General features: G+C 44.8%; 3 protein-coding genes across 3 annotated transcripts; 2 read left to right on the forward strand and 1 right to left on the reverse strand.

Annotated features, from left to right (window-relative positions):
• Positions 1–427: 427 nt before the first annotated feature.
• GL218_01444 (uncharacterized protein) lies at positions 428–1,369 on the forward strand (the record flags this gene model as incomplete). The annotated part of the gene is made up of 2 exons (XM_033577913.1): positions 428–528; positions 595–1,369. 2 exons carry the CDS (start codon positions 428–430, stop codon positions 1,367–1,369), a joined length of 876 nt encoding a protein of 291 aa, XP_033438044.1.
• A 180-nt stretch (positions 1,370–1,549) lies between these two features.
• Positions 1,550–2,527, reverse strand: GL218_01445 (Pre-mRNA-splicing factor SYF2; the record flags this gene model as incomplete). Its single annotated transcript, XM_033577914.1, has 1 exon — positions 1,550–2,527. The coding sequence occupies one exon, from the start codon at positions 2,525–2,527 to the stop codon at positions 1,550–1,552; it is 978 nt and encodes a 325-aa protein (XP_033438043.1).
• Positions 2,528–14,551: 12,024 nt separating this feature from the next.
• On the forward strand, positions 14,552–15,707 carry GL218_01446 (uncharacterized protein; the record flags this gene model as incomplete). The annotated part of the gene is made up of 3 exons (XM_033577915.1): positions 14,552–14,781; positions 15,111–15,170; positions 15,227–15,707. 3 exons carry the CDS (start codon positions 14,552–14,554, stop codon positions 15,705–15,707), a joined length of 771 nt encoding a protein of 256 aa, XP_033438012.1.
• Positions 15,708–18,168: the final 2,461 nt, after the last annotated feature.

Consider the following 18,168-nt stretch of genomic DNA (forward strand, 5'->3'; position numbering starts at 1 on the left):
TAGAGAAAGCTAAGATACATCTAAGTCGTCAGGTAAGTGCCCATGGAATTATTGTAATCGCAGCTAGAACCATCTTATCGATAGTACACCTTATTTTCTAAATAATCTTCTCAGCCTTACTTGAGACCCATATTTATATTATGGGCTATCCAGGGTCGAACCAATCGAAATTAATATTCATACCCCTGCTCACATCCCTCCAGGAATTTTTAGTGGTAAAGTTTCTCAGCCTTACACATGAGCTGATGATGTCGTTGATTGAGAAATAGCATTAAAGATATACTTCTAACGCCTAATTAAGTGCAGGAGAACCAATTTTTCAATATAAGGACTCCTCAAATGAAAAATCAATATTCATTGCATGAAATTTGAATAATCTAGGATTCAAGTTGCAAGCTAGGCTTATAGCTAACTCAGCTCACTCATTATGTCGGCTAAGAAACTCATAGTATGCGGTGGGAACGGATTTGTCGGATCTAGAATATGCAAATATGCCGTTGCTAGAGGTTGGGACGTAACATCTATAAGGTACCTATACTACATCACAGTTATTTTTCAATAACTATTATATATTATCGTACTAATAAGCTTCAGTCGTTCAGGTGAACCGAGATGGGACACAATTACAGCATCAGACAAACCTCCACAATGGGCTCGGAAAGTGACCTGGGAGCGTGCTGATATCATGCGCCCAGCAACATACGCACCTCTACTCAAGGGTGCCGATTTTGTCGTCCACAGCCTCGGTATTCTACTAGAAGCCGACTATAAAGGCGTGTTGCGAGGCCAAGAATCGCCCATCGAGGGATTACGGAAGGCATTCTCGTCCGCGCCGCAGCCCGGGAACCCGCTGGACCGTAAGGTGCCGGAAGGCAGTAATCAGGATATCCGGCCGCCAGAAACTCGAAACCAGCTCACGTACGAGAGCATGAACCGTGACAGTGCCATTATGTTAGCCAAGGAGGCTGCGCGTGAAAATGTCGCCGCTTTCGCGTATATCTCGGCGGCTGCTGGTGCCCCTGTATTACCCACAAGGTATATTACGACAAAGCGTGAGGCCGAGAGTACTATCGCTAGCGAGTTCCCACGTATGCGAGGTGTTTTTATTCGCGCGCCGTTCCTATACGATAGCTCGCGACCCATCACTATCGGGATGGCAGCCATGACGGGGCTAGGCGCTGCCTTTAACGGGTTCACGCGCGGAGTCCTAGGCGGTTTTATGGGCGCCGCCGGCGTCAAGCCCCTAAAAGTAGACATCGTGGCCGAGGCAGTCGTCGAAGCCCTAGGTGATGAGAAGATCAAAGGACCCGTGGAACTCGCTGAGATCGAGGAGCTAGCTAACAAATCGTGGAGGAAGACCATGGTCTGAAATGTCGATTGAGCTTTGTGTTGTATTAATGCACGCCTATAAACTGTATCATAGCTGTCCAACGCCCTCCCCACCTGCCGAAGAATGCCAGTAGTATAATCTAATCGTGTACCAGTACGGCCCCCGTCTGATCATGCTTGTGTGAACGCCCCCAATACAGTAAAACCACCAATCATCTTTTCAAATCATAGTCCCGCGCTCGAAGCTGTCCCTAATCTCTGCCGTATATTTGTTGTAGAACCTAGCCAGTTTCTGATTAAACTGCTTATTCTTCTCATTGATATAGGTGACATCGCCGTCGTCGCCATTCTGTGCCATTCTCTCGCGCCTCTTGCGCAACCTAACGTCCTCGGCCTTCTGCAGGTCGCCCACGAGCCTGTCGATTGCCGCCTTATCGGGCTTGTTCTCGGCAAAGGAGGTCGAGTCGGCGGTAGAGTAGAAGCTTCCGTCTTTGTCAACAGCGATGAGTTCACCATCTTCAGTCTCGATGATTTCGAGGCCGCCGGACGCGGCAGCCTTCTCGATGGCAGCCATCTTGTCTTTCTCGTAGCGCTCGAGATCGGGGGCCAGGTCGCGCACCTGCCGCTTGTAAACTTTGTTGCTTTCCTGGCGGTAGTCCTGAAAGGCGTTGTTGTCGCGGTGGGCAGCCTTCTTCTTCATGCGCTTGTCCCAGCGCTCACTCTCCTCCGCCGTCCAATCCCACGCTCGCTTGCGCTCAAAGTCCTCGCCCGCCTCCTCTGTCTCTGCCTTTAGTAGTTTGTGTGTAGCGATGTCACGGCGACGATTCAGCGATACGAGTGCGGATGGGTCGGTAGCTAGGCGTTGAGATTCTTTAGTTGTTTCCGCGAGGTTCTGGTCCGACGATACTTTCGCGCGAGCCTGTAAGGCGCGAAAACGTGCCATCCGCTCCCTTGCTTTCTCTGCAGCATCTGCAGCATCTGCAGCTGAACTAGTTTCTGCTGCTGCTGTCGTTGATGATGATGCTGTTGCATTATCCTCCATTTGTTTCAAATCGTTCGGCTTTTCTGGTTGTTCCTCTTTAGGATTCTCCTCGTTGGTTGGTGCAGCCTGTTCAACTATCTCTGCTGTCGGAACATTTTTTACTTTAGCAGCGGCCTTGGCGGCCGACGCTGTCTTCCTCTTCTTCGCAGGAGGCATAGTTAATTAAAACCGTAAAACCTAAGGTTTCGATGCAGACGTATAATTTGAAAAGTGGTAGAATATATGTTGATGATTGTTTGGATTAGTTAATGTAATGCTACTAAATTGGCAGATGGCAAGATGCAGCTGGCAGTGAAGCTGTAGCAGTACCTAAGGTACCTGTTATTTTAATGTGGGTATAATATTTCGGATTATCTATGGACCGTTTCTACTATAAATGAAGGGTACGTACAGTGGACCTCCACCTATAGCCTGTACCTAAGTACCTAGCGTCAGGGACCTTCTTGTTAGCTTATGCTTTTTACCCCTCAGAGCCTAGATAATTACCCCAGACTCCGGGGTAGCGTAAGTCCAAATTTAGGTGGGGAAGACTTGGAGATGAACAAGGACAAGGTTTGCATTTTCCTCAAAAATGGTCTTGCGACACCAAAGTTCATACTCGATATCTACTCGATATTTATTCGATATTTATTTGATATAGCACGGCATCAATGAACATTATGATATTATGATAGTAACTTTGTCCAAAAATGTTACAATTCTATAAATCTAGCCATTACCTTCGAAATGCCACCCCCAACCCAATTGACAAGATCTATCCCAAAGTGGCCCTCACCCAATGCTCTTCTTAAAAGACGAAAAAAAGATAATTTCCAGCCATTTGAGGCAACTGAGTTAATCCTCAGTCTCGATGCCGAGAATAGCCCTTACGTCCGTCCCTTTAGCAAGAAGAAAGATGGTGAACCGTTGCCTCCCGGGCGTCATAGGGAACGAGAACTCAGACCTGCCCGCAAGTTCGCCGCCGGGTTAAATAGGCTCTCTCAGGAATATCAGCTACAATCCACAGATACAGTGTCAAAACAGTTCGATATTTGGCGAATAACTAATTACGATATACTTTCCGTCGCACTCCGCAACGAACCTATGACAAGACAAAGTCACGATGATTATCATGTTGTCGATGAGAATAATATATACGATCAAAATGGGATACCACGCCACATACTTGATAACCCGTCCAAGATTATCGCACACATGCTCCACCGGCAAAAAATATCCCACCGTTTAGAACCGACCCAGGACGATCTAACACAGTTCCGAAAGACGGTTAAGAAATGCCGTGACCTTGATCAGATCGAGAGGGTTATCATAGATGCTATTGGAACTCCCCCAGGCCGCTGGCTCATTGCAAATAGCACCAATGCTATCGGAAGAGCGTGTGTAGACATGGCTGGGGAGATGCCACCGGGACACATGCTCACGTTTCTCAACAACTTAATAATCCTTCTGGAACCAGAGAAGCTCGAGATCCCCCCACTATTCTTGTACGGCGCTATCCTAGCCTCGATACAATGTGGTGTCTTCGATGTGGCTCAAAGATATTTAAGAATGGCTAAAGACAGCGGTGTTGACTTCAACGTTTGGCTAGTAGTTGGCGTTCTCAACGTTCTGGAAACGAGCAGCTTAAAAGAATTAATAACTCCATCTGCTATCCAAAAGTATCCTACGTATCCTCTATTAGCAATATATAGTCTTTTAACGGGCCAGGTATCGGGAGAAAAAATACCACAACCTTCAATACTGGACTTTATACCTACCAGCACCACACAGGGTGCCTATCAAGGGCCGTACGTTGCTTGTCTTGCCTGTCTAGGAGCGTTCCGAACAATGTGGCATTTCTGGCACATGCATCCTGTACCTCCCGAAGACAAAGATACCTCCAATGCCGAAATCTTCTCTCAAGCCATTCATAAAGCCATGTTGGCCAACCACCACTTAATGAAATTAGCACAGGTTCCCAACTTTACGCGCGTGGTTGGATCGTACCCCGATGATTGCCAGCTCGACATAGAAACCATCATAGAGTCAATAAAAATACTTTCCTCGCCCAAACGCACAAGCAATGTTCAATGCTCTCCACCTAGCAGGAAGGCAATTGGGGAGATATTTAGGGAGACATCGATCGAGAAATCAATGTTAGCATTGCAACGGTACCTATCTGAACTAAGTTCTACTATACCCCCTGGAGAAGATATAGATTAGAGTTAGACAGATCTCATGAGGATACCGATAGAGGTTAACTCCAAGGCTGGCAAAAGTTAGAATGACAACCTATAGCTCATCGCAGTACTACTAGCATATCGATTGAAAACACAATATTCAGCATATAAGCCGCTCCTTGCAGGATTCGGTAAAGCTTGTAATATTCAGGCTTATTACTAGTGATCAATTTAAACACATTTTAAGGCCGACGTGATAATCCTTCTTAACGCACCTTGCAACTTAAATAGAAGTTTTTAGGGTTGATGCTGGTAAAAATCACTTTCCCGTAAGTCGAAGCACCGTTACTGGGGCCACCCTAGTGGGGACCACCCATTTCCCATACAAAATCAACAAAATCGTATATTCATAACTCATCCAAGAAAATAGGTAAAAATATCAGGATTTCATTTTTAAATATAATAAAGTGTTCCCATTATGTACACGATTTGAAAAAAAGATTGGGTCAATATTTGTGGCAAAATGATTATAAATGAATACACTAACAGATACACATACAAATTTATATGTATAACTGCTAACGATAATTAATGCTTATAACTTTGCCAATTTATATAGTAAAAATCCCATGTTCATATAATTGGATAGAGAATTTTTCAATGCAACTTTTAATCTCGAAAGGAAGTGTATAGCTAATTTTTGGTGGAAGTTATGAGCCTTTATAATAAAGTATATAAAATTCCCATATATTTTGGAAACTTTTTAATGCTAAAAAATGACCAAAAATAACACTTCTTACAATTTTACCACGAAATGGTCATAACAAAAGATTGGAAAAAATTATATAGGCTATTATAGTAGTAAGGGATTAGAAAATAAAGACTGGATATTTTTAGCTATTTTCTTGGATGAGTTATGAATAGGTGATTTTGTTGATTTTGTATGGGAAATGGGTGGTCCCCACTAGGGTGGCCCCAGTAACGGTGGTTTGACTTATTAGCACCCAAGTGTAGCAGAGTAAATGAATGTCGAATCCAAAAGACCTTATAAGCTTCAATAGTTACAATATCACAGATCGCATATAGGTATAGTTGTATCGTAAAGATATAAAGCAACATTTCCAAATAATAAGTTTACTAGACAAACAGACACATACTAACCTAGCCCCTTTCCCCTGACAACACTAATATCACGTCGCTATTCCTATAGTTAACTCCGACGAATGTTAACGTATTCAAAGCCCAATCTTTCGAATTCGACTTAAAAAGAGATAATAATAATAAGGGCAAACCGTTATAAAATATAGGCAAGCGAGCTAGATATATTAGTACACACCTCTAGAGGTTTACTTAACTTGTTAAACTACATATGATAATATATCAAAGCCTGCTAGTCAAGACGATACTATTTTCAAAGGTGACGAGAGGAGAGATATGGCTTTAGTATATAAACACGGGTATATATTGATCAGCTTATATTCTTACTTCGTCAGATATGACCTAGAATCCAAGATAGTTGTAATAGCAACCAGTGGCTACATTTCGTTTCAATACTACCACTCGACATAACTAGATATTTAGTCTAGTTGGTCGTAATGTCTCCTATGTGATATATCAGCCAGCAAGATACCATCAAACCTAGAATATCATTCTGCGTATATACGAGTTTTGAATATTTAGTAGACAGCCAAATTAGACAACTAATAAAAGTTTCGAGTAGGCTCTATGAAGAGGCTTATTATCCAAGTAGCTAGAAATCCATCCAACAGTCAACACCACAGCAGATTTAAAAGTAAATATTTGCCCTTCGACTCTACACTATTCCAACTCACAAACATCCCCGACATCGTCGAAGACGCTACACATATCCCCCACCTATATGATATCCACCTCTCCCTATCCATCCACCAGAAGCAAACTTCACGGCGGAGCCCGCCCCATATGATAATGCAAGATCATACATACTTAGCATTAACGCAATAGGGGTCTAGAGTGTTCCGCTCGACGCCACCATGGTGCCGAGACGGCCGGCGTGCAAGTTCTCGGCCAGCTTGCCGCACGTCCCGGGAGCACAGCTTGGGGCGGGGGGCTAGCCTCTCCTATTCATATGTGGACACCGTATAGAACGACGTATGTATTGACCCAGTACATGTTTACCCCACGCCCGCATCCCTTAAAGTGACCTAAGAGCTCTCCCTAGAAACTGTCTACATACCTAGGTAGGTAGGTATGTATACTGTGCTGTTTTACCTTACTTCGACCTCGTTCCGTGAACATCGAAGCCAACACCACTACCCCGGCCCGTGCGTCTTGGGGCCAAGTAAAGGGGGTTGGGGGCGGTGAAGAGCATGTACTGTACACACTTCACCCAGCCCGTACAGTACCATACATACATATACTCTAGCCTATCTGACTACGCAGAGGTCGATCTATCTCGCCAGATCACCACGTTATATCGACCCAACGGACAACCACCCACCCGCGCCGCGAACGGAGCTACCGCCGTCCCCGCGGCGCATGTTGTTATCTACACATATGCTGTATAATTTATTATGCTATCCGATGGGGTACGATCCGACGAGATCTCATTCGGCTTATCCGAACTACCCATGCCAGCCGTGCGGGATGCCGGCGGCCATCGGACTAGGGGTAGAATCCGGGGGATCGTTGGGGGGGCGTGTTGGGCGAGCTAGCTATGTATGTACTTAAATAAGGAATACATACGCATACCCCTGTCCTCGACGATTGGAGGGACAAGAGGGGTTACGGAAGTTCCCCATGTTTTGACATGAGGTTATGTAGTATGTATGAGTGTCATACTATGCTAATATGGGCACAGCTTCAAAAGACCCTTAAAGTCTGCTCGATGTTAGCCTGCGGCGAGATCTGAGATAATGTAGTTGAGGTTGCGCCATGCCATGCCCGTAGCACGAGGCCGAGTTGTGGTGCCCCGCAAGCTATTTTGTCTGCGTGGTCCACGGGGTGGATATCGTCTCTATGTAGCAGTTCTAGGTAACTAGTTGCTTCGAAGAGAGATTAATTGTGGCTCCATATGCCTAGGTATGTATAGATTGTATAGATAGATGTACATATCAACTCTATCAACACTATTACCTAATTCCAAGTATTCACGATATTTGAGAATTTCATCCCCTTATGGCGGTGAGAAGAAAACTATCTACTCCCTTCCATGACCCCATTCTTACGTGGACTTACAGATATTCGAGTTTCAAGTACGAAAGAGAAAATACGATTTGTACGTAATAGGTATACCACACTGTGCCCTCTTCGAGTCTGTGTCATATACGGATTGGCGAGATCTCGTACAATACTTTGTTATGATGTCGAGATATTTCAATTGCAGTCCGACCCGATCTTTAAAACTCGCGTGACACTTTTCTTCAATGGGGGCTACAATCGATACAACCTCTTATAACGCAAGGGGAAGATCGCCATGGTGCATACCGGCTCAAATAGCCAATAATTAAGCTATTCTGCAATCAAATTCGCCACTATTCTTGCGCAATCTCGCCATTTCCGAGTTACCCAATTCGTCAGTCCTACTTCTTATGGCGTGTAAGACTTACACAATCGTTGTATGCACCCGGACGGTTCGCACTACATGCGCGCGCTTGTGAAGCAATACATTCGTCAAAGAAGTCTTAGATGAGGTCATTGCAAGACCCTAACCTAGGTTAGACCCTAGGAATCTATGTATGTATGTTGTTGAAGAAGTTTTGAACAAGGTAGATACTATACTTAGGATCTTGTTACCTAAGCGATTGATCCTATTCCCGTAGTGACCATCGGCTCTGGAGAACGCGAATGAATTTTCCGATTGGAATCTAGATTAAAAGTCCGTTCTCCCCGCCAATGAAATACGCTAAAAGCTTGAGGCTCAAACCGGCGAGACTGTTAATATATTTTGTAAAGCAATGATGATGAGAATTCAAGAACATGGTCAGTTTAATGGCGCCACCTTGTCCTGGCTTATCACTTTTAACCCTCGGATGGCTTTCTGAGCATTCGCCGGTCTATGTGTGCATGCTTACACAGGTCAGTGGCGTTGAGCGGAGGTGAAATATTGAAGCCTAGGCAAGTATTAGCTCGCGTGCGAATGCCTAGAGCTTATGTTATAGCGTAGCATCATGTCCACGAGGCAAATTTCTGCGGTGCGAGTGTACTAATCAGTCTTGTCAGTGTAACAAAATAAGGACATACCAACAGTAATCGACTCCGATCACGCTGATATGGACCTCTCCAGCTGCATCGCTGCTTATTCTGTTCGTTAGATGGATCTAGTTGATCTAGTTTCGGCCTAACATCTGACAGCTGAAAGATAGCTTTCCCGAGAGATAACCTAGCGACGCTAGCAGATTCCCGGTTAACTCCTAGAGCAGATCATAAATGTATGAGTCTATCATAGCCTAGCCAAGCTTGCAAATTTGGTTGATCAAGTTGATTGGTTCGCAAGCGCAACAGGATATGGATGTTTCTGCCCTGTAGTGGTGTATGGATGTCCACGTCTAGGGTACCTGCAGAAATCTGGAAGAATCAAGAGAAGCGGCATGGGGCAAGCCCAATATAGAGATGCATGTTATTGCAGAAGAAACTTTCTTATCACAGTCTTCTTCCTGGTACGTGTTTTTGGAAGAGGGTGTGTGAGAGGCTGTGCCGCGACGGCGACTATAGGTTGGCGGTTAGTTATCTCGCATGGGTAGAAAATTTTCTGGGTTGCCATTAATGGATTCGAATTGCTTGCTCGACTCCACTATAAGCCTTGGATGGCCGAAGCTGACCGAGTTCTGATAACCCGTGCCCGTTCACAGAAATATAATCCATGCTTCTGCCTCTTTGGGAGCACTAAGTGTTATCATCATTGTGGCATTGTGGCATTGTGGCACTATCAGGGAAGAAACACACACAGTTACTCGTAACCGTACGTATTTGGATATTATCCCGTTCAAGGCCGTCGGTTGGACTCAGCCCTGGCGATCATTCCTGTTGTACGACACACCCAAAGTAGAACTGACACGTCTGTAATTGAGGTACCTTGGTGGGAATAAAGCCGGGCATTAAGTCCAAATAACCCAATAAGAAGCTGACGTCGTCGTACTTTCGAAGCAGTTTATATTTTCCGCATCAACCGCACTCTCGACAAAACCTTGAGCAGAACTTGCTAGAGCAATATGTTCCTGAACACAGGAGCCTATCGGCTGTGATACTCCACGTGGGGGAAATTGATCCTCACCAGAATTTGAGATCTAGTAAGTTCCGAAATGGGTAATCCGGGTGACGGACGACTGGAGGTCAATATAAAACATATGAATCCATGGTGAGGAGACGAGTCGTAGGAGTCGCAGGAATCAAAGCAGTCCTCGGCAACTCTACCCAAACTGCCAGGCCAGTCGTAAACCAGGAGTCGGGACTATCTCTTCTGTAGCTATCTCCCTTGCAAGTTGTCGTGCCGGATGATGTAACGATGGATTGTTAGGTAGCATGTATGTACACATTGTATATGCAAGCCGCGGCCCATGTCCGTCGGTGGAGCTATAGTGTAGGAGGCAAGCAACGATACCTACCTACATTACGATGAATGATGAATTGATGAATGCTCTCCTTTGCCTTGTCACCTGTAGACGAAGCACACATCACGCAGGTTGGAAGGCTACACAACGTTTTTGCCTTTCAGATAAACTGCAAATACGACATGCAACCCTCTTCCCCCACGAGTTACACAAATTAAAATGGAAAGCTGCAATTGTGAACGAAACAGGTAATGAGCCACTGTCGCATGTAGCACGACGACCTTGGTTGATGAGACAGAAGAAGAGAAGAGGGGGCCAAGCGAGACAATTAGACAGGGCGTCAGGGGGTGTTCGAGAGCTTCTCAAAGAGGGGTAACGAGATTGATCAGCTATCATTATAGATAGCCGAAGTCGAAACTAATCAATTGACACGACGGGGCGTTCTCAGAGGTTTGAAGATCTCCAGCGCTGGATCGGCAGTCATGCGCATTGAGACATTGGGGAGCGCATAGGAGCACATTGGGGATATGCCGGGGAAGACATAATGGCGAAAAAGCGACGTCGGACAGCCTCAGACATAATTACTTGCCATACGGGCTGTAACCCAAGTATATCACTGCAACGGCAAAATATGAGGAATAATAGATGACGACTTGTCCAAAGTGGCGTGTTGATGGGAATCGCGCATCGAAAAGGTCAGAATCCCAAATCTTCGATATAACTTGTCTTGGTAGAGTCTAGGTAGTAACTGGTAGAGTGGCAGAGTGGCAGAGTAGTAGAGTAGTAGGAGTGGTGAAGTGATAGAGTAAAAGGAGGAGAAGTATGTAGGGTAGAGTCCCGGATAACTGGAGACGCCAATTGCGGGCGGCAACACGGGAAGCCGACATTAGGTAAGTTTGCCATGTACGATTTCCCATGTACGATTCCATATATGATTGGAAAGTGGAAAGTTCGAGCTGTTTTACATAGGACCAGATTGGAAGTTATTACCAGGTACAGCATTATCATAGGTCGGGCACAGTGCTATGCTACATTAAAAATAAAAGATAAACTAATAGACTAATAAACTATATTGTGCCTACCGTGGCTGCCGTGGCTGCCGTTTAACTAGGTATACCAGTCTGTAACCCCTTACTTCCCTACATCGAGCTATCTCGCGGACGGTAGGACGTTATTGTACTCAAAACTTATATGTAGCTCCTAACGGAGGAAAGCCGCGGGCGGTGGGACTAACCTGATACAACGCATGTATAGAGGTATAACACAATACCTAACAGCCCACACCTAAACACCCTTTCGGATGTTAGTCCAAGGGCTGCTAGGGTAAAGTTTAACTGGGCTCAGGCCTATGTAGAAAAAAAAAAAAAAAAAAAGAGCAGGTTTCATGGGGTCCGGGACTATTTTTGCGCCTCTGGAAATCGGCGAACTGGTACACGTGCGAATCCACCCATTGAATTCCAAGTAAAGAACTAGAAAAAAACGTGCTTGAGATGATGGATGAGGTGAACTGGTTTTGAAACAAAGTCGTCATTTCCTCGTGCTAGATCTAGATTTTCTTTTTGTTAGTGTCATCTCTAATTCGAATAAACAGCTATCGAAGCTTAATGCATTGCAATTTTTTACCCACATATGCTCAAAATTCGATATGATCAATTCGAGACTTGGCTCGGTTTAAGTTGCATCTTGTTATCACGAAAGTACTAAAATAAATGCGTGTAGTGCGTGTATCATACATTAGGATTAGGTATGTAGACACAGTGCCTAATTGAACCTGATTGAATACCGACCAATCCTTTATCTGATCCGCAACCATGTTTGGGTAGAGGACCTAAGTACGGCGTACCTTGGATTTGTAACCTATGGCGTAGGCCAAAGACTGACCACTTTACCCATAGTTACCCATACCCATACCTTACGTAGCACCTAATCGCGACATCTAATGGATGAATTTCGCCGAATCCATATAAAGTTTTTTTTTGTCCTTCTTTCTCCCTGGATCCTTTTGTTTCTGTTCACCGCATTATACAAGCATTGTACAATCTATATGAATAATTGTGTGACAAATTGCGCCGAGATATGGAGAGATGGAAAGATGATGCTTCACTAAAAAATCGTCAACCTGGATGGGCAGACATATTATCTACGGGGACACCTGGATGGCGTAACGAATGTTTGCAATAAAAGGCTGCGGTGCATGCAGCAGTAGTATATTGTACATGGCAGCAAAAAGAGTAGAATAAGTTAGTAGTCCAAATATTGAAACAACAAAATGTCTGGCAAATATCGCAAATATCCCGTCGGGAAACTTTGCGATGTTGCATAAGGATCATCCACATTGTCTAAGTGTTTAAGTGGTCAGTCCCGCATGTACGGGTGCCTTATGTAGGTGGTATCCCTCATCCCGCGAACCGCAGCGGAGCTTATGTTGCTTGCATTATTTATATTATTTATACTATGTAAGTACCTAGACCTATTATAAGTAACTATGTACCTAATAACAGGAGTGCATGTTGAAATCCCGAGCCATCTTAACCCCTGCCATGAACTCTTTCTAAATGATTCTTCTGATCATGATTCTGATCAATCTAAAATGTTTATTAAGGTGTATATACTGTATAGACCTACGTATATACCTACGTATAACTCTTACAACGCCAAGCGATCCATGCTGCTACATCATCATCCCTGTTATGGATGTTCTATTGCATGACCATTATGTCCAGTATCTTGTTCGACGTTGCTGGCTGTTTTGCCATGGTGTTAAGACTTACTAAAAAAGACAGTAACTGACTACAGTATCTGTATATAGTTATTATATATACCTAACGTATGTAAGTAAGTAGAATGGAACTGATGTCCGTATATGTATATGTATATGTATATGTATGCTAGGTACATAAGGCTTGGACTTCTCGGGTAACTAATAGCGTTACTTAAAAAGAATTAGCCTGTCAAACGCATTAATACTAACGAATGGCCAGTTTTGGTAGTGCGTTTCGGTAAGGCAGAGTTAATCGTGAATAGTCAACTCAACTTACAAGGCTTGCAAGGGGAGAATAAAAAAATTTTCTCACTCGTTTTCTCCTGACCCCATATTCAATGAGTCTTCGTTCACCTGTCCCAACTTAAGAATCCAAAAGGGCTAGGCGCTAATAGAAGCTCTGTCGTGATAGTCAAGACAATGTAGTAGTCACACGCAATTGGCTCAAGCCCCCCAGTCTTGGGTCGCATCTCCGCTTTCGGCATTCTGAGAAGTTGTCAGCCAATGAAAGCACGCACGCAAGCACTTGCAAAGTTAAAAGGGGAAGGGCGAATAGAGAGAAAGAGTCATCGTTGGTTGATTACTTAGGTATTGTGCACACACATCTGTATCATCTGTACCCTCTCAGACAAGCCCAGGTCCCAAGGTACCTTCCTATATACATACATAAAAAGTCATCCAGACAAAACATAACCCTAGTAGATACATGCGGTACCTTACCTTACCTGCCAAAATTATGTTGCAGCCATGTACAGTGTCAGCCAGGCCAAGGAGTGAAAAAAAAGATATGGTACGAAACATTTCCAAGGGTGCTAGAATATATCATCCACTACATCCCGCCTCTTGTCTCCTTCTCAATCTTCAAAAAAATTCCAAGCTCGAAGATTTATTTATTGTCGACCAATTCAGCTGTGTTCCCCCTTGCATAGCAATCTTCGAATTTTATATTGCATGATATTTTCATGAAATCTCCATAGTAGATGTTCATCTTATAGATCTGCTTGAACATTTAATTGTTACCTACACTACGAATAACTGTTTCTCTGTGTCCCAAGACATACCCGAAAAGTCCGACTTACACAACTAAACGCCCCCAGCGACTTTACTATCCCAGTACATGTTACACCACCAAGACTTCTACTGCTTCCCACGTACCACCACCACTATTACGAGCTTTCTTCGTCCACACGTCACAGGTGAAGCTATTATCATCACTTTTGGTCTAAAAGCGAAGAGGAGCAATTGGAAAGACGATCTAAACGTTACCGAACCACAATTCGTTTGTTAATATCGTCATTCTCGTGTTCTGCTACAATTGAAGCTGAGCACGCAATTATATCATTTAACCCTGTTTTGTCTGCTGCTCCTTGGTTCTTTTCTTGCCAAACTTGGCATCCCGGTCTTAGGAGATAGTATTAGTACCTCGACCGTCTTGGGTCCTGCTCCTTATCAATTCGGCTCCAGGAACAACGAGAAGCTAAAGCACATCAATTCGCTTTATCTATTCTACTTGTTAGTAGCGCAATAGCCTGGAAAATTGCAAGACAGCTTTTATACAACTTTTAAAACCAGCCGAAATTGTCGCGAGATCTCCCCGCCTTCAACCCCTCTCCTCGATATATTGGAAAGGATTCCCCTACTAAGCTAGCCGTCTAACAGGCACTCACCTACTACTCTTTAGGACAGTAGGTTTTGGCCTGGGCTTACTGCCAGGGCCAATTACATAGTTCCAATGCATCACAGCCGTCGCAAATCTGGCCATGCCTCGACCAATAGCTCAACGACTGATGTCCGCAAGGTAGCCACAACTTCAGATGCAAAGCCCAGACGGCCACAGACGTTGACTAGGAAATCAACACCGCAAACAGTACTAAAACTGGGCAAGAACCCGAAGGATCGCGAAAGGGAATGGGAAGAAGAACGCTGGTTCGACGATGAGCGAGAGAGCTTTCCTCAATTTTGGTACGTATTTTTTTGTTCTATTTACACGACTTAACCCTGCAACATCCCCCTTGATCTCGATGCTGCGGCGAAGCTCGCCGTCCAGGTTGTGTCCTTGATGTTCTACTTAACGTCATCTTGCGCCTGGGAAGGGTGAGATCGGGATCCCTTTTTCTCTCCTTCTGCGCAACACTCATGCCACTTCAGGCAATCTGCGTGGGCTGCGTCACCACTCAATCAAGCCATGCGGGTGATCAACGCTGGGGGTGTCTCGTGTAACCAACCCGACTGTTCCTGCATCCCACGAAACTATTTTGTAGACAACTTACTAACTGGTCACGAATCTACAGTATGACCTGCGAAAAGCAATTCACCCCACAAGATGAGAAGTTTTTATATTGCTCGGAGGCGTAAGCCACATTTCACCTAACCAATAGATGATCCGCGTTACTGACGTCTAGACCAGGTGTCGCGAGCGTGACCAAAACGCAAGCGTAAGAACATCGTCATCGCGCCATTCGTCTAGGGGACATGAAGGTTTCGGGGCCAGTTTACCGTATTATTCGGTTGGAAACTCGGAACCCCGAGACATCATCCCGCGCGCCTCACCATCTCGTTGGTCGCCTCCCACAACACCAACAACCGGTCAATACACCAATGCTGTCTCAGCCCTGAGGTCATTAAGCATACGGCCAGTGAGCCCGACTTCGCCGATATCAGGCAATGCAGTTTGGCCGTTTACGCGCAGTGCTATCACCAGCCCCAGTACGTCGTATACGAAATCGGCCAATAACTTATACTCGTCAACTTACGATAACGGTTATGCAGTTACGGGCTATGGATATCCCCAAGGTGGAATGACAGACCGACCATTACCCTCTAGAAAGCCCGGTGCCTACTCGAGACCTAAGAGTATCGAGTTAGTTACACCGATAGTTGGTCGCTGAGCGGGTGGTCTAAAAATGAGTTCTGGCCCGCCATAGCGCTGACGTGAGCTTCGGAGAGTTTTTTATACGCATCGCCCAATTTTGTCACGCTCAGCAGGTCAGCTCAATGCATTGGCGTGGGGAGTCGATTACAGTTACGTCGAGACCTTCGGCCTGGTTACATGGATAGAATGCGGGGTGGTTCCCAGATACATAAATCTGGGCCAGGAGATAACAGTACATACTACTCCCCCCACGGCCTCGATACTACACCTTGTCATTACACTTACAACCAACCAAGAAAAGGTTACATTATTACATCCGGATCTCCCGATTAGGATTTACTTCTATCATAGTCAACCATTACGAAAGGGAAAAGCGGCATAGACATCTTCAAACATGGGGAATTTACAAAGTAACGTGCTCCAAGTATTGCCAAGAAAATTGGTATCTGGGGCCCGCGGGGAGATCCGTGCCCGATTTTGATGCCCCCAGACTTCCGAAGTTGCCGGACGTACCGGCTTTTGTGGGGCCCCACGCCCTCGGATATACATAGAAGTCCATGTCGGCGATTCCTCCCTTTTTAATTTCTTTTCATATGTTCATAGTAATCTTTGGAGTACCAGATGCACCCTACCGTACTGGTACAAGATTTGCATACAGAGTAGGAACGGATCTTGCATAAAAAAAGTTGGCGGCATTAGGGACAGGACTGGCGTATTTGTCAAGGGCATCTCCATCTTTTTACCCCTGGCGTACCTAGTTTTGCTTTTTGTATTTAGAACAATAGCTTAGCCGGGGTGCAGTTGGGGCGTACACGATACTTTGGTTTGGATACGATTGGCATTATTGGCATGATGGCATTTTCCGGATCCGGTATATACCAGTTTATTTCTTGCGAATTCAGGGGTTGGATAATGAGTAGAACGAAGACCTAGGGTTATACGACGAAGGTTAAGAAGGCGATGACAGTCCTCGGACGGCTGGATTACACTAAGATAGGGTTGTAATTGCGCAATCAATCATAAAACGTCTACAATATAGTACATCATCTTGTAAGCTTTGTCGTGATCCAACGCTAGTGGAGCTTACAGTACACAATACTAGCACAATACTAGGCACATGTAGTCGTGAAGGTAGTCGTCAAGCGAAAGTTTCTCGAGAGCCGGTAGGGGTGGATAAAAAGAAAAAAAACCTGCTCTAGGACTATGGAACTATGATATGTTAGGTGGTGTACTATGATATGTATGATATGTATGATACGTATGTTATACACACACACCCGGCCTAGACACGTAATGCAAGAGGCTCAGCGGTCTCCACGTGGTCGTCTCCAGCAGCTTGGATTTGTTCCTTTGTTTATTCTACGGTTGGTCGGTTGGTCGGTTGGTCTATTCGTCTACGACATACATGCATATGCAATAGTCATCAATCGACGATTCGATTCTCCGGTCCGCTCTTCGGCTTTTTTCTTTTTTTCTTTTTTTTTCTTTAGTCCTACAGACAATGCCCATCCATAGGTACCTTTAGATTAGTAAAGACCGATGCCGGGTATATACCTACCTACCCCTACGGCAGAAAATTCGCCTCTATGACGAAGGTGGACCGAGAAGAGTCCGCCGCGTTGCCCGTCTAGTACGTAAGGTAAATTCCGAACTTGCCGAGTGTGCCGAGAGGGTGATGCGGCTTTTGCTGTAGGCGGAGGCGTGGAGACCCCCGTGTTGACTTTCTTCCGGAGTCGTCGCGTTAAGGACTTGGCGGGCGGAGGTGACAGATTTCCAGCTATTTTATTTCTACTTACTAGAATGGCGTCAAAAAGATACCCCGTACTAGCCATCATAGTATGGGGCATGTTTTTTTGACGCCATTCTGCCTACGTAGGATACGGAGAAGTTCGTAAAAGAAGCTTTACTCCTCGGGAGTATTGTCGTATATACTGGGTGCCTACCTAAGCTTAGATTATTAACCACCCTAGTGTACGACTCTTACGATGTGACGAGTCAGGGGATAGGGGCTCTATCGTATGGCGTCACCCATTCCGCCTCGTTCAATAATAAGCTGATTAGCTGTTACAAGGACTCTCCCCTAGTCTAGGATGTAGGAAGTGTTAGCTAGACTCTAGCTATTCGTCTTTATGATTATGTTACGAAGCGCAGAGCTTGGTTATTTTACTAGGCGAGTGAGTGAATAGCTAAGTGTTATAAGCTGACTTTATCGGTACAATCCGTGAATAGCAACGGCTTTATTTGGGATAGTCTTAGTAAGGGGCGAATAACCAGATGTTCGTATGAAATTATGAAATGAATATATGCATGGTTCATGTAAGGCTCCTGGCCTCAGATGTCCTAGCAGACAGAATAGGAAATGGACTTGATATATGATACATTTGACTGCTGGCCTTCTACTACCAACAGCCACAAGATAATCTACACTATAGAAAATGCTTGGTTATTGCTGTTTATGTCAAACATATATTTAAAAG

The sequence above is a fragment of the Daldinia childiae genome (assembly GCF_008694065.1).
Source record: "Daldinia childiae strain JS-1345 chromosome Unknown Scaffold2, whole genome shotgun sequence".
NCBI lineage: Eukaryota > Fungi > Ascomycota > Sordariomycetes > Xylariales > Hypoxylaceae > Daldinia > Daldinia childiae.